The sequence below is a fragment of the Zootermopsis nevadensis genome, unplaced genomic scaffold (assembly GCF_977971745.1).
Source record: "Zootermopsis nevadensis isolate Lab colony 2312 unplaced genomic scaffold, Znev_1.0 Znev_ptg000025l, whole genome shotgun sequence".
In the NCBI taxonomy this organism is placed as follows: Eukaryota; Metazoa; Arthropoda; class Insecta; order Blattodea; family Termopsidae; genus Zootermopsis; species Zootermopsis nevadensis.
In genome coordinates this window covers 2211562-2229270 of record NW_028259157.1, presented here as the reverse complement: position 1 = coordinate 2229270, position 17709 = coordinate 2211562, and the positions used below count along the sequence as shown (strand labels likewise).

Sequence of the window (17709 nt, the reverse complement as noted above, 5' to 3'; positions counted from 1 at the left end):
CTCAGGATGAAGAATGAGGGTGGAGACTGAACGAGATATGGGAACTCTCGTTACCAGGTTACATAAAACATCACTTCTCTTGTTAAAGTTTAGTGAGTTTCAGGTATACTTAAAAAAAATATATAAAACAAATGCCTTGTGACCTTAACGTACTGTGACAACAACAAAAGCAGCGTAAGAGAGTTTCTCAGATTCGGTTTTCCAGCGAAACCATTTCGGTCAAAAACATTACTGTAACCCGAAATCAAAACCTGATATATGACAACAGGGTTGTTTTATAAAAATTCCCTTAATTTTCGCCATATTCCCTATTGCTGTGTAACTGCAAGTTCTTCTTCCATTACGAAAACCGTCTATTGGGCTGTATGCCGAGCCAGTTCAATCCGTACATGGCGTTTATTTTCTCTTTGTGTATAAATCAAAGTTGACGACGGAAGATTGGTCCAAAGCCTTCTTATCGCCGCATTTCTGTATCAGAATTTGCCTGTCTTATTAACGACGTCAACAGTTGCGCTGTTACGCTTAATTACATTTCAGCGCTGTATTCATTCAAAGTTATTTTATGGGAGGAGAGCGATACCATCTTTAGTGTCCTCAGAGAATTGAGCGAAAACAGCTTCATCGACATAAAACAAGGATTATATTTTTCTTCCCTACTTTCTCCCTTTGTCTTTTATCTTTATTTGTTTTTGTCTATCTGCACTTCAACCAATCCTCCGTTACACTGTGCTTGTTTATAGGTCAAATTCCCTATTTGCCTCTCTACATACCTACTTACCTCTCTGTCTGTGTTATATTTCTTCCTGTATATCTTTATTTTCTTTATTTATATCGTCTTATTATTTAGGCGTGATTCGTAAATATTTGTGCGTTACTGCTGTTGAATTATCGTTTTCTAATTCGTAAATTTGGAATGAAATGCAGTTCTCCGCTGAATTTGTCATTGGAAAAGTCAGTGAGACAGTGCAATTGTACAAGTTAACCCATTTGTGCTAAGACGGGCAAATAATACATTTTAACTGGTTCTTATATTTCAATCAAGACGCACGGTATTATCATTAATTATTAATCGTCCTATTATTCATTGTCTTAACCTGAGATACTGAGAACGTTGTTAAATGAGCAATAAATAAAAAATAAATCTGAATACCGCATCAAAATTATGCTAGTTTATTCCAATGCAGTCGTAAAAATAGTTTCAAACAGTGAATCTGTAATAAACGTTAGTACGTCGTAATGACAGTGGAGTTAGAGTAGTAAATTTTGTCACACCGGAAGACAGATAATTACATTGATCAAGGATTAACACATAAAAGATGACATTCAGATTAAATTATGTCAGATATTTCAATGGTTCTGGTTATGATATTAGAAGTTATCCTATCTGTAAGTTGCAAGTTTATCGGAATTTATTTTCAACTTTCTTTTAGCTTGAGCCATTAGCAAGGTCAAAAGAAAGCCATGAGGGATTGTAATTGAAAGAGATACGGCAGCTTCTGGTCTAGTACGATATTAAATGATTGGATGAAACCATGAAGAAAACCAGAAACTCTATCTGACGCTACCGTGGCAATCAGTCGTAAAGGCAGAGAACATTCTGTATAAGCCATGTCTTTTTGCCAGAAAGCAAGACAAAAAATACAACGTAAATATAGCTAATAGGCCGATAGGTTCCGAAAATGTAGTTCAGTTAAAGTTTTTTAAGACATAATGTATCAAAATTGAGTTCGGGAACAGTTAATAATTTAAATTTAGGGAATGCTTGCTTGCTTCCTTTCTTGCCTTTTTCATCATGTCTCCCAACTAAAGAACATAAAGATTAGATATAAAACTATAAGTTTGCCGTTGTTTTGTGTAATAAATTTAAGAAAATATCGGGTTTTGCAACCTTGTTATTTACCTGGGAATTGAACTGATAGTTTTATTATTGAATGCATAAATACGAATTGCTCTTTTACTAACAGTTCACAGTTCCGTTTCCACTTTTGCAGCTGAAATAAACATCGATCTTCAAGCTCCTTACAGAATTTAGGTTCCAAACATAACGAGAAACGCATACATATTACCATTACGGTTTTAAATGTTTTGGTAAGAGACCATATGAGAAACAGAGGTTAGATGGGCGATAATATTGTTATTGACGATGGCCGTCAACTGGAATGTTGCTCATATAGTCTGGTAGAAGTTTACAGACGTTTCAGGGGCACTTGCTTCCATCATCAGGACGATTGCCCTCATAATAGAGAATAAGTCAGACAAAGTCAGCTGACACACGTTATTGTATCTAGCATGGTGTCGAAATTGCAGTCCAAAATCAGTCAGCTGGTATTAGACATTGTAACTATTGACAGCGATAATCACAGATCTGTAGATTTTAAGAGAGAAACAAATTTTTGTAACCACGATTTTCATAGAGACACCATTTTCTATAATACTCAATTGCTGAATAAATAGTGCTGTACACAAATGATTTGGTATAATGTGTCTGGCATCTGCATGTCATCATACATTTGTTAATTTACATAATCTTATCCAGAAATTCCAAAACATTCTTTGTCTAATTAAGAACTATAATTTTTTCAGCGCATGAATTTACCTGCGGCGTATCTAAATTTATTTTATTTTTGGCTTACACATTACAGGTCTACGGAAAAATAAAACCATGATAATTAAAAATAACAGTGACATTCTCGATTCCAATAGTAATAACCAAATTCTTAAGCTTTAAATATAAGAGTGTTTCTCTTTCATTTTGCCAGAACTGTAATGTCAGGTTGTCTATGTTTCAGGCACACAATCACCTCGTGGCTGATCTCGATACGATGGGATTCACTGTTCAAGAAACGCAAAGTTTTGCCAATGAAGTGGCATCTGCCATGACGAAGCTGAAAGAGAAGGACGTCAGAATAATTCTTGGAAACTTCAACGAGTCGTGGGCCCGCAGGGTGTTCTGCGAGGCATACAGGTAGGCCTGTCGTCCCATTGACAGACATCGTCTTTATTATTACCATTATTAAAAGTATTATTATTGTTGTTGTTGTTGTTGCTACTACTACTACTGCTATTGTCATATTAGTCCTCTCACTCCTATTGAAAAATGTGTGAACACGTTTTAACTTTGTTGACCGTTCAGTCTACACGGAGCAGGTTAGGTTAGTCCTAAATTTTCGACATGTACCTGTTTTGAATCTACGTAAGATACCTTTTCAGACAGTTATTTTATATTGCTGCCACAGTTTCAACGTTAATCCCGAGTCAGCATCATGACACATATTTCACGACATTTGCTGTTCAACACTGTTTACTGCTTTTTCCTGTTTCCTCTAAGAACTTATGTGACGTCGTCAAGTATCCGAAGTATCAAGAGTGTAATTACATACGTAATGTATTATCATTCATCTGGCTACATTTGATGGCAAAACTGTGTATGAGACTGAAGTTTAGACCAGGTGTATAATTCTTTTAAATGCGGAAGTTAGGAAAATTTAATAAAGAAAATTTGATGATGAAGTATTTGTATTCGAAATTTCTAAAATAACATAGTATCATATGATTTCATACTCCTAATTATAATTGTTTTATATATAAATTTTAAAATAAAATTTAAAGATTTCCTGGAAAGTAAGGTAAGATGATCTGATACTTTCCTCAGTGAAAATTATGAACTGCTTTGGTATCATACGTACAAATCTCGTGATCATCTAACTCTCTCCATGGACGAAAGTCTCAGTCAGATGATTAGTAGTCCTGTCTAATCCTGTAAATCCCAGTCCGATACTTTCGTAATTTTCCTTGGCCCCTTCATATAAATTTCGCTATTTGCGTTAAATTAGGCCAAGACGGCTTTTTTCATGTCCTATACATTTTATTAATCATCTTACCAATCAACGATGTATAGTCTGAGCTACCTACAACGTCTTTAAATAATCCACAAATATAATAACTCAGTTTGCTACAAACATGGGCTACATTTTGTATAACAGTGTCTATTCACTAGAACGTGGCTTGATAATATCTGGCTGAGTGGTTCCTCTTTCATGTCCAAAGATTTTGAGTTTAGATGCAATTTGGAGTTTTCCGCTTAGTAGCGTCAGTTATCGCCTGCGAATGTAGGAAAGCTTACCTCGCCCCCTTCCCCTTTTTCTGTCATTGTGGAATAATATGATCTTGCCTTTAAAAATTAACATTCTTTGCATTCTTCGTGTTTTAAGTTTATGGCCGTGGCAGAACTGTAAAACAGGACGTTTATTTATGTTAATCAGTGAATGTGCACTGTTTATTTTATTTTACTGTATTTTGTATAATTTAATATCATGTTTGTTCCAAATGTGCTAATCTCAAGTTTTGACGTCGTCACTTCAGCGATCGGGTTGGCCCGTGGTCTCTGAGATCTGTGCTGTCAGGGCCTCGTCTGCTGAAATTGCTTGTACGTGCTTAAACGATAATCTATCTGATTTGGGAAAGTGTAAGAAACACGAGAAAAAGTTGTCTTAACTCTGTCCGAGGGCTTATTCTCTTTCCGCCTCGCAGTTCGAACAGAAGGAAATTGGCTTCTTCTACGACGGAGTGTCTTAACATCAGTGATGAAATAGATTGGAGCCAATGAGAATTCAGGAGATTGGGCCTGGCCTAAAAACCTCCGTCAGCAAGAAATGTTCTCGTCTTTAATCCCTTCCAAATGCCAAAAGAACCCCGATTCTTCAAAAATGAAAGCGGAAATCGGATGTGTTCTCGAAAGAGACAATAACATTTTCGTTATTATTCATTCTGGATCAACAGTAAAGAAATTACATTCAAGCGGAGAAGCACAGAATTCTTATGTATGAATGTACTTAAATACACTAAATAGTTAACAGCATTGACGTGTTATTAAGCTTCAATTCTGATGCAAACTGGTTCTACGTTTAACGACACTTTTTCAGCTATATAGATTATATATTGTCGAATGAGTAAATAGTATTTATGAATGATGAATTATTAATAATATGGATGCAAGCGGTCATGTCCAGTTTTTAAGTTATTATTTCGATATTGAGTAAAGCCGTGAAAATTTTCAGTGAGGATAACCGGCTTGGGCCATAAATCTATCTTGGTACCTTCAAAATAGGAAGCACTTGACGGTGACGTCAGATATTTTTGACGTAATGACGCCTCAAACGTTTAACTTGTAGCAGCTGACAAGTTTGCCACGTGACTAAAAGCCCCGTTGTTCCATAGCGCAGGGATGTTTGGGCGCAAGTATCAGTGGCTCATCATGGGAACGTACACCGAAGAATGGTGGCTACAAGAGGCGGGAGTAGTTCCATGTTCCGCCGCTGAGCTTATGTTGGCGTTGGAAGGCTGCATCCTAACGGACCTACTGCCCCTGTCTACCAATGGCGAGATAACCGTTTCCGGAATTGTAAGTAACCCACATTCTTTATCCGTTCATTGTTAATTCATATTTTGCATTATTCATTTATACAAACGTCCCTGTCTCTTGCCTTCGCCTAACTTTGATCCATTAGGCCCGCACCCTTCTATGGCAAGTTTGTTATCTCAGAAAACACCTTAACCTATTCTGGCCAATATCTTCTTTTCCTTCCATAGTTTTTTCTTTCAGTTTTTCTCAAATTTATCTCACAGGTTTTGTCGATCGTGTTGTTTCTCTGTACTGACGCTTCGAAACAAATGCATACAGAATAACATCGCTTAGCCATGCGTTCCATTCATATTAAAATATCTGTTTGAAAACACGAAGATACAACAAGCTACTTAGACCTCTCTTGCATAGAGGACGTGTAATATTAAAACGTAATCTGTATCTTCAAGCATTTCATTTGCTTTTGCATTATCTGAAACGTTGTAGTGGCAACTACGTTTCAAGAAGTTGTTTAATTATTGTTAATTTATGAAAATGACGAGTTATCAGATCTACTTAACTGCTCTCGTACACACAGAAGTTCATCTGAGCATGGCGTCTGGCCTCTGACATTTGTGTAGTCAGAGTGAAGTTAAATGCTTTATAAAACATCAAACGAATGTTTGAAATGTTTAAAAAAAATAAAGAGATTTCTTCTTTTGTATCTGTAAAGAAACCGTTGCTTTCGGAAAAGCTAATTTTGAACAGATGGTCCTTATGTCTGTGTAACAATTTTTACAAAGATGAAACGTCTCCTTTCTGTATGGGTTATCGGTATATAAAATTCGTCATGAATAGTGAACTTTTCCTGCGTTTTCCGCTCTTGTCCGGTCTGCCTTCCAACATTTTACGGGCACATTTGTCGCTCCAGGGAAGTTTACAGGACAAAAAAAAAATGAAACAAACGAAATACATGGACTTCTGTCGTCCCTTTGAAGCAGGAAAATCATTTGCGTGGCAAATAAACATTTCTTCCTCAAAGAAATCACAGCGCTCCATTGCAAAGATCGGTTAGTTCATGCTGTTTACGTAAATAATAGCTGTTTGTTCTGAGTCACAGACCGTGGGTAAAGGATAGTTCCTGTAACTCCTAAGTTAATGAACGTTAAAGCAGGATGTTGATAAAGTTATCATTTGGCTTTGAAGAGTAAACCGAAAATAATCGTGTAGCTTGGTGTCAGATCTGCCATGTATGGAAAAATAAATAGAAGGAGCGCCCCCGCAACGAGATCTCTGCGTTTAAACGGAATTTTACTGAATTTCTTAAAAGTATTCTTATCAGGAAAAACGTTTAATAAGTTCTGTATTAATTATATCGCTTAATTAGGCACAAGTGTCTGGAGATCCAGGTTTGATCCGAAGGCAATTCATGTGGTACTTCTGTGGATGTAACGACACATCGATGACGCAGAATAGAGAGTAATGTTTAACAATGTTTTTTGGATGATGAATTAAAAAAGAAGTAATTTTAGCGTATTTTACTTTATTATTCAGCAACACGCCAAAAGGCTAAAGTAAAAGGACGAAAAACTTTTCATGATATTCGGACACCGAATCAAGACATGGACAGAAAATATTCTCATCTGGAATATAAATAAAAAACTGAGCAAATTTGTTATGTGACAAGGAATGATATTTATGACTCTGCAAATATTTGACCAGCCTCAGCTGAAAACTTTGTCATATACAGTGCGTTCACCGATAAAACGGAACGCAACTGTCACTTTCCAGCGGGAACTGCGTAACTCACCGCCAAGCGCTACAAGATTTTCCCGATAAGAGTCAAGTATCGCTCCTGAAGATCAATAAAATCAACTTATCTGTTCTGCACATGATACTGAAATGATGTATCTGTGACAGTTTTGTTACGGTTTATCAGTGAACGCAGTGTATTACAAACTACGGCATGCTCATTGAAATCTGCGTTTCAAATTGTCAATGAAGTATAGCGCGTTCAGATTTCTTCTCACAAATGGTGACCTAGCCTTGCATTAACTACCCAGCACCAAATAACTTGTGATCGGAAGAGGAGTGTATGAGAACGACAGCTACATGCGAGATATGGTTTTAGTGACGAAGAGCGGTGGACAGGCTGACTATCCTCGAATCGATGGTCCCGTTGCGAATCTCAAGACTCAACAAAGATTTTCATCTAAATCGGTAAATAGCGGTGCATGGAAAGAAAGGGAGTCCACTACCAAACTCGGTTCTCCAATGGTGCCTCAGCCTTCTTGAGGCTATGTAAGAAACTTGAGCTATCCACGTGGCGAGCCGAGTCGTGACAGCTTCCTCTCCTGCTCACACCGGGAATCAATACTCCGCACGGTGTCGACAGTTTTATTTACGTCTTCTCATTCCTGTCAGCCAAGTACCTGTCATGTTTAACGTGGCCACAAATGTTTGATAATCAGAATCCTACAGCAAGGGCATAAAGAAGTTTTCAACACTTCGATTTATCATCATATAACCATACAAAAGGATATTGTTTCATCTGTGGCGTCAGGTACCTACAAGAAGGCTGTATTAGAGTAAGTAGTTAAAAGTATACGTCAGCTATATTTGCATTACGGACTTAGTATCTAGGTCTATATTATTGTGACCCCATAGTCTTCCAAAATAACCGACCAAACGAATGCTGTTGGTCTAGATATTTGGTTAAATAATTATGCCGTATGTATCTCCTAAACATTGGTATCTACCACAAGTCCATATGACGTTACAATCCAGGAAAATAGCATATATAACTTCGACGCCGTGAGAACCTTAAATCTGATATGTTTGTAATGAAATTATGAGTTTAATATCACTAATTAGATCCCACAATTCTTGGTTGACAAGACTCCCACGATTGTAGGACGGTTCTTTTCTCGCCTTTACTAGATATAAAAGTGAAATTTTGCATTTAATACATAATTAGTTGTGTAATCGTTTTAGATCTTATAACTTCATTAACTAAGTTCTGCAAGTTACAAGTAAGAAAATGTAAAACCTACAGAAGCGAATGTTTTCTGGGATGTTGCGCCGTGTAGTCTAGTAGAAACTGCCGAAGTTTCGTAGATCCTCATCGCCCTGACGACGATGTCAGTAGAACCTCTAAAACATCGGTCAGTGTCTTCCGGACTACACCATGTAATATATCACAAGAGTCATATTTATACTTGCAGCCGTGGGAACCTGAAATCTCTCCTAAAATTCACTCTTCTTCTCAAAACCACCTCCAACACCGTTTCCTTGTCTTCATAGCTTCAGGAGAACTATCGACTTGTAAGCATAAAAAATGACACAAGTAGGAGGAAATTCAGACCAGTTAGCGAAACTCGAAGACGTGCTCAACAATTTATGCTCAGCATTGTATAAAATTTCTAGTCAGTGTAAGAAACGTCATTTTTAAAATGTCGTCTTATTTCTTTAGCACTTTACAAAGTGTTTACGTGTTTAGTCACTTAGAGACTGCCTGATATCACACTTTGCGTTTAACATAGGTCGTTTGATTTTCTTGTACTGATTGATAGGCTTGCTATGAAGTGATGAGACCTGCCACGTAATATGCCGCGTGCATGTGACATCTAGTGACAGGCATATGAATTTTAGCATTCAATTATTTTTCTTGTCATTCAGTATGATAATGGAGCAGGCAGATGTACATCAGAATAGCGCTGTGCTGTGAAGTTTCACACAGCAGAGGGAGTTTCCAGTTTTGAAATTTATTGATAGCTTTCTGACGTAACCAAAAAAAATAGTTTAGAATTATACAGTGTGTTTAATTCTTAATTAAGCCTGTTATCTTATTAAATATGTATTTGTTATTAATAAATATTTTTAGTTGTTTCACAGACGTGTTCTTGTACGACATTCCGTATCAGTGTCGCATTACGCTATATCAATACAAAAGTTCACAATTTTCCGTACTTACAGCGTTATACTATATACAGCAAGAAATTCTACCTTTTTTAAATTTTTATTGAGAGTGTTTGAATGTCTTCCACGTTTTTTGGAAAGGTGAAATGTCCGTTAGACCAAATTCTCAACGCCCTCCTTACAGCCAGAAACAACTCCAATCGATTTCCATCACCTTGGGTCGCTGAGTAGTCGATTGGAGGACTGAGTTTTAAGACGAAGAGTAGATTAAGTAGCACGTGCGTCATTTCTTCCAGAGGCTTCGAAAATGTGTTTAGTATGACGTACTAATATTATACTAGTATTTTTGTATACGGGATTTCCACGGAATCATCCATAATTACCATGTAATTTTCATATTGGACCGTTTTCGAAACTTTTGTAAACTGGCGTTACATTTTTGACAAAGAGGCTCTGCACTAATGTTTGTTGAGAAATGTTCGTAAAATTGTGATGTTATGGATGCTTATTACTTGAATATATAAGTTTTAAACTTCGAAACTCGCTACTAGTACAGACGCCGTAAAATAAGCCAATAAATATATGGCAGTTTATATGTAAGATGACGCCATCTTTGCCTATCTTTTAACCAAGTTATGCTAAATAAAGTACTACAAAATGTGAACGTATCCACGCTTTTCAGGTAGCAATTTTAATCCATTTTTCATCCCTATTTCGTCTGCGATAATAGTAGCTTGATAATGCTATGTTGTAAAAAACAGAATCTACCCTTATTTTTTCGCCACATCCGATTTCATCCCTTAATGCAATTCTTTTGTGTCTTGAAAATGATAAGAACAAACACAAAACAATAGGTTTTCCAGTTCCTTGGAACTTTCTTTTGTTGGCAAAGTCCAATTTATCTAATGCATCGCTTGGGCGAAGTAGTTGCCCCAACTGAATTATACTTTTTTGTAGAATTATGCTAGAATTATTCCGATACGCCGACGTAAATATGAAAGCGTGTTCCATCTGAAAAGACATGTCGGCTTGGAGGCATTCAAATGCAAAGAACAGAGAAAGTAAAAGACTATTCGTTAGCATACATTATTTTAAACAAGCCATTTGTAAATTACTATCACACAGAGAATCTGCAACCACGACCGCATGAAATAATGAGTAACTATTGCTTCAAGTTTCGGAATCTGTTATATTATTTAACACATGTTCCACCGCTGTGTCTCGTCTCTCTTCTGCCACGACGTGCTTCCGAGAAAGGATGAAGCCGTCAAATGTGACGGACCAGACTCAGAAGTCTCGAATTCATGCCTAGGCATGTGCCTGATAAAATTCTGGTCCTGAGCCATATCGTCTCTTCTGATTTTCAATATATTTAACGTAGTAATTACTGAAATTTGCCCCTTCTGTCTCAAACTATTAATAAAACAAATTATGAAATATACGCATAGCGTAAAAATTATAGCAAGTTGGCAAGTTGACTGTGACTATACAGGATGCTTTAAGTAGACAAGCAGAAAAGAGACGTTTAGACACGTTTTATTAACGTGTCTAAACCGTATTAATTGCTCCATAAACGAAAATGCGACCTTTCTTGAATAAACTTGTCTAAGACTGTCTTATCTTGGCGGTTTACTGGCTTACCGGTGAGCTCCTAACATGAAGAATCACGGTTCATAACCTTCAAAACAATAAAATATACGTGTGGTCCTTTCGTATTAATTTTAAATATCCATGAATTTCCCTGTGATTAAGATGTATTTCATTCATTACCAGCAGCTATCTTAACGATGATTCTGGGTAGGTACATACCAGCGTTTCCATGGAACGTACCGCCTCTATCTTCAGGACTGAAGTTCTAGCTTATCTTGTTTCTGCCACTATGGGTTTTTATTTTTATAATAGCTTTTATTTGTGTGTTCTAACTTCTACTGTCGCAATTCTAGTTTTGTTTACAAGCAGTGTTATAGTGTTAATGTGAACATACGCTTTCTGCAGCAAACGCGTGTTTCGTTGGACTTCTCATCTTTGTTTTAACCATCGTTATGTACATTTAAGCCTACATTTTATCTATCGGGGCGCACAGTCTACTACATTTCATTAGATAATCGATGTTAGACTCATTCGTTAATGAAACGCCTATGTCTTCCCCACATTTGAAGTTTGCTTACACTGTCTGTCAGTACGCTTTTAATCAATACCTCCTGTAAAATCAACAATATTTGTACGCAATTTAGAGAGGAAGCCTTGTGGATATTTGCGTGATGAAACGCTAAAGGCGTATGGATCTCTTTCACCCCCTCCACGGCCTTACAAGGTTCCCCTCTTTGACCTAACATAGAGCATCTGAACAATAATAGAATTGGTACAATGGTAGAGCACGAAGAACCAACTATGTAAAGACGGAGGATGGGTGAAAACTACGAAAGATAGTGTCGGACTGGACTGTTCCATTCTGCGGTGTACACTGTTGATATAAACGCGAGCCTGGGCAGTCTGACAGATCTTCATGCTAATAGTTGCCTCATTCTGCAGCTCAAAATAAATGTCATGTTGCCAGCTCTGACGATGGAGACATTATGTTTCTAAGAAACGTTGGGGTCTACCAATGAGTTCACACAGTCCACAAACCCACAACAACAACAACAAAGTCATCTTGACCTCAATGAGAATCTTATATCTTACATCGATATATTGCTCACGTTATGAGAAATGACATGGAGCTTGAAACTTAAACATATTCTTTGGCACCAAGTCAGGAAAATTCTTGGTCTTTCGGTATACTGCTTTCCTTCTAAACAGTAGATTAATTCTGACTCATTATACACCTTTGCCTAACTTCATTTTATTTTAGTATTGTTAAAACCACATAACCGCGAAAACTACTGAAACATTTTCAGCATAAATTATGTCTGAAATACCTGTCGTAGATTCCGAAGTAATTGTTTCTGGAAGATAGGTCGCTGTTGTCTAAAAGCAAAAATGTAACTTTTCAAAATCTGTGAAGTAATAATAGTCTGTTCACTTCATTGCATTAATGCCGGTCGTGTATTTTCCTTTTAAAGTCTAGGAAACTCGAGAGTTGTAAGTGAAAGTTTGGAGCAACAAATATATGAACTTCGGTTATCCGTTGAGCCGTACATTTCATCAGCTTCTGTGGGCCAAGGTGATATTATCAGACCTTACTACTGGACGACGTTAATTGTCTGTGCAGAACTAACAAGATGTTTATCAAATCTAAAACTTCCTAACGATGGTGAAGAGTCAATTGAATAAAAAATTTCTTGGATATTATCCATCGTCTAGTAAATATAAAACGTAAAACGACGTTTCGGAGATGGGACTAGCTCTATCTAGTGGGCCCAACTGTGTAGGAACCTGAAGACGGAGATAGAGTCCCATCTCCGAAACGTCGTTTTACGTTTTATATTTACTAGACGATGGATAATATCCAAGAAAATTTTTATTCAATTAACAAGATGTTGCTGACTCGTATGGTCGTTGTCTCCGTAATTTACCGAACTAAAAAAATAAGCATCCTGTCCGTTTATTTTCTTGCACATGAACATGTTACTCTCAGGGGCAGAGCGTCCATGTTAATCGTGTTGATCGTGTTAGTCCGACTGACAATATTAAAAGCCGAAGATGGAAGGTCTTCTGCCACACTTTCGTGGTTCAGTGGTACTCCATACACACTGGAGCATAGCAGACTCGATCAGATAAAACTCACCTTCATCCGGCTACAGCGAATTAGCCGTTGTTAGCCAACTGAGGCTTAAGCTCGCCGCGAGTGTAGCTAGATAATAACACCAACATCGCCAACAACAAATCAGTAGTTTTAAAATTGCTAAAACTCCGGGTTTACTTATAACGGTCACAAAAATATAAAGAGGCATGCTGAAATAACTGCGTTGCTAACATCAACAGCAGTTAAATCAAAGCGTCTTTAATTAATACAACAGCCCTGAAACGTACTTTAATCACACAATTCTGTCTAATGTTAAGCGTCCTTAAGGAATTTGCCTTCCACAAAATATGGTGTTACATGTGTTAAATTATTTTTTTAATTTAATGTAAAGTAGAACCGAAATGATTAATGCTGAGGTTAAGAGCCTGTGCGCTATATCTTAAAATGTGGCAAATTATCCATCACAATCCACACATTCATAAGAAAAGTTTAAGAGCGCAGTCAGACAAAGTGTGTAAGTCGTTTTTGCTTTGCCATTATGTAAACAATTTTCCAAATCACTTGGATCGCAGCGAAAGGAACTCACAAGACAGATATGGTTCATCCAACTGTGATATTTCTTCTTCACTAGTGTAATATTTTTAGACATCCTTTTTTGCTCGGTGGGATTCTAATATAAAGTTGGCGTTTAGAAGAAAATCTTTCAACCTCCCATCCCTCATGCCCCCATGTCTTTGTGTTCATGTTGCACAGCTTGTTAGGAACAAAGGAGGTCATGGGAAAGAGAAAAATTGCTACAGTAATTATGTGCATATACTATGCAAAGACGACTTCGGTTTTATGTTAATCCTGCCTGTTTGCATAGACTAGTATTCGCTAATTAATAAACTAAAGAATATACAGTGAACAAGGCTGCCAACGTAACACAGTTTGAAACAGAAAATTCGACACTAATTTTCCAGTTAACTCGAATTTCAGAATATAAAGTTGAAAGGTTTAGAATCTTGTTATTTGAAGATCTCCTTGGGTTTTAACTAACTTTAATGGGGGTAATATGAAGACGTTGAACCATGGTAACGAGTGATCACCATGGAGTTTTACGTCATTCGACGCCCGTCCGCATTATAAGCAGCTGGTAGAAATTATACGTGTAACAGGTATCGATATAGTCTATTCAATAAACGAAGATCTGTAAATGTGTAAGACAATATTTCCAGAATGCACGTCCATTTTACTTGTAGGCTTTATAAACTCTTAAATAATATGGGTTTATTATGTAAATTCTCAACAGTGAAAGGTGTACAGAGGTATGTAACATATATATCATTGGAATATATTTTTCGATTCGTTTCATGTTTCACGAAAAAAATAAAACACTTTTTTCATCTTTAATTAAAGTATCTAGCAGATTATCAAAGGTGATATGTTATCACTAAATTTATTGGGGATGTCCCATACAACATTTTATCAGAACCAGAAAAGCGAAAGTTGAGATTTGCTGTATCGAGATAGTTTTAAATTTCCCATAAACTATTTCATCTTCCGTCAATGTTTAAAAAGAACAATTGGTTATAATTATAAGCTACATTAAGAACAGAATTTATTGATAACAGTCCCATAATTCGTACATCATTAAACTAGTTTCTAGACGCAGCAAGTACAAGATTTGTCATACGCCATTCGTGAGACTTCGGTTTACATGGAGCCACATTCCGTGATAGCTTTAGTATTTACGTGTTAATTTTCTTAATAGATGTGTCGTAACATTATAAAGAGAATTTACAAATTTTCAGTTGCAAACCTTGGTTCCAGTAAAACATTCGATACATTTATCAAGGGTAATAAAAGTCAAAAATAGATTTAAATTAAATCTGAATACCTTACAAAGATGTACAAACAAGATGGATTTCGTGTAATTAAGAACAGATAGAAGATCTTCAGTTTTAATATTAGGAATCAGTTATATTTGCCATGTATTCAGACGACTGCCTGATATCTGCAGGCAGAAGAATTTATCATATTTTCAGAACTAATATGCAAATATTACGACAAATTGTCATGTGTTTGCCAATGAAATATGTAACGATATTTTCTATAAGGTCTGCTTTACCATCTACAACTTCGTAGCTGCGTGTAAAAATTGTTTTAAATATTCGTACTCATAAAACTGGTACAGTAATTAAAATGATGTCATAGTAATTAATAATTATTTTCGTTCAAATTTGGATGACATAGCATCTCTCATCAGGGTCCTTTCATCGGCATTTAAACTGCGCTTGAAGCTTAAAGAGTGCATAATAAATCACCAACTTCGTTTCAATTCAGGCCATTTTTCAAGTTTTCATCACTTTCACAAATTCTTCCTTCAGTATATTTGTCCTTCTCTCAGTGCAAGGAAGTTACGAGACAAAAGAGAGAAAACTAATGGAAAGACGGGTGAATGAATGGATAGATGGGTCGATAGTGGGCCGATAGATGGGTGGACGGACAGACAGACCAATTAATACACTGACATAAAATTATAAAATCCTCGTAAAATGTTACTGGTTCTAGTTACTATCTACTGAAGGGTTCATCGTAAAAAAAGTAGTAATTTTAAGTAGATCTTTTAATTATGGTGAATAAATTGCAACATGCTGAAAACTTTGTGTGGTTAAGTTCTCGTAACCCCAACGTCACAGACGAGCGATTTGAATGCGTGTGTTGTGACCGTTTTTCTGCTGTAAAGAATTCTTACTAAAGTTTCCTATTCTACCCCTTCATGGTGCTCTGAATACACGTAAATATAACACATGTACCTATTTTCTCGCAATGTACAACCATGTTACGAAACAAAGAATTGTCACACCTGAGCTTGCATTCTAGCAGATCTCGTTCAAAAACTCTCATTCTAATATACATACGCTTCGTATCCCCTGGGACTCTCATCTGCTCTCTTTCAAACCGCATTTATCTCCCTTCCCCATTTCTCTTCTGTTTCGCTTGTACAATTTCCATTGATGTTCTTGGAGGGCGTTGGATGTGTCCTTAAGGAGAGCTTGGATCACTCCGCTCCTCAAGTCCATTCGTAAAACCGCAGTAACGCGACTTTCAGTTAAGATGTTAGGATGTACCGAAGCTGTTCTGGTGAAAAGTTTCCAAGAGACTGAATCTGAAGTATCCAATTAGACTAGAGCCATTTACGTTTGAAGTTATATCAGGCCTCGGAACATGAGACGCATTTTTCAGGAGAATGCAGTTAGTGAATCGGTTGCTATAATCTAATAGATACCCAGTATTTAATTACATGGCAATCCGCTCAGAAGGAAAACATGTTTGTTTGGGTAATAATTATAATTCATTTATTAAAGTGTTTGCCAACAGCGAGGAGCCAATAGCAGGCAAATGCTGATAATACATATATACAAAAAACAAACAAACTAAACTAAATATCTAAATGAATGTGTATAACAGACCAATCAAACATTTCCCGTATTGAGTATAATAGCCAATTATAGTCAAGCACAGAAATAACATATACGATATAGTTAAATTACAACAATTAATCTAGACCCTTTCCTGTACAGAGAAAGTGTCTTCAGGGGAGACACTGACTTCGCTGAACATGTCCAAAAATTTGCATACGTCATTTGCAGCACTGGCGCGCCTAGCAGAAGGACTATGCCTTAGTGCACTGCTCAGACTAAAAGCAGAAAAAAATCTCTTATTTACCAACAGTGTCAATGATTGAATGTCAAATTGGCGTCTACGTCTCCTGCTTACTAAAAATTTTAGATTATGTCACAAATTTGTTTATAAAGTTTGAACAGAAAGTATTAACTTCATTTTATTTCATCTTCTTCTGGAACAACTTCTGTTTACGCATAATTCTCCTGCATTTCACCTTCTCCATTCTCCTTATGTACGTGTCAGTTTTGTATATTTGCATTGATCTAACGTCATTCGTTGGTCTAATCACTTTAATGTTGTGGCAATGACTTTAAACAGTTCATGACAGCTTTATTCAAAAATGTTGCCTACTTTACTACATTTGCCTGGAGAGACTAAGAAAAACTGCGAAACGCCTCAGCTTATCTCCGGGCCGAGGTTTGAATCCGGAACCACCCGAATAATCGTTAAGTTTCGCCGGAAAATCTGAAGCAGAACTAAAAATTAAAAGACATTTTTATTGAAAAATGTAACAAAGCAGCACACAGAAATTAAAATTATTGCTTTTCGTTGCTTAATCTTGAAAGCTGCGAAGCGTTAACACGTAAAATTCTGATTCGCTGCTTTGTACCTACAAGCAGGCCACGGCTAAGTGAAGTATCTTTTGTTTCAGTACGCAGTTTCCAGAAAGCGGTATATAAAAAATTAAGTAACTTTGTATAACAAAAAATAATATAATTCCTTATCCTTACTTAATTAATTAATATAGTACGATTTCATCTACTGCAATCACAAATATCTTATGTCGAGGTTTTATTTAATAACTGTGCTGCGATGTAGTACGTACACAGACCTCCCTTAACAGCATTACCAAGGCAACGGTTATAATATTATCCCATAAGGGCCAAAATGATTACCATGTCACGTTAACAGTTATAACATCACGCATTCATAAATGTTATCACACGTGACCAAATATCCGTTTACAATAGCAAATTATCACGACTAATCAACTAGCCAATACTTTTTCTATATAGGTGGATAATTGTATTCAAATGTCACTCGAGACTACAATACGTAATCTCACCGCTTGACAGAATTACGATGTCCCGAACGT

The 17709-nt window shown here is 36.6% G+C and overlaps 1 protein-coding gene across 4 annotated transcripts in view; it reads left to right on the top strand.

Annotated features, from left to right (window-relative positions):
- The window catches only part of GABA-B-R2 (gamma-aminobutyric acid type B receptor subunit 2), a 371273-nt gene that overhangs the window by 319657 nt on the left and 33907 nt on the right, over nucleotides 1–17709 (top strand). For all 4 annotated transcript variants that reach the window (XM_022064896.2, XM_022064895.2, XM_022064894.2 and 1 more), the window contains exons 5-6: nucleotides 2790–2965; nucleotides 5218–5401. In XM_022064896.2, the coding sequence (XP_021920588.1) occupies nucleotides 2790–2965; nucleotides 5218–5401 (360 nt within the window). The remainder of the gene's footprint in view (nucleotides 1–2789; nucleotides 2966–5217; nucleotides 5402–17709) is intronic.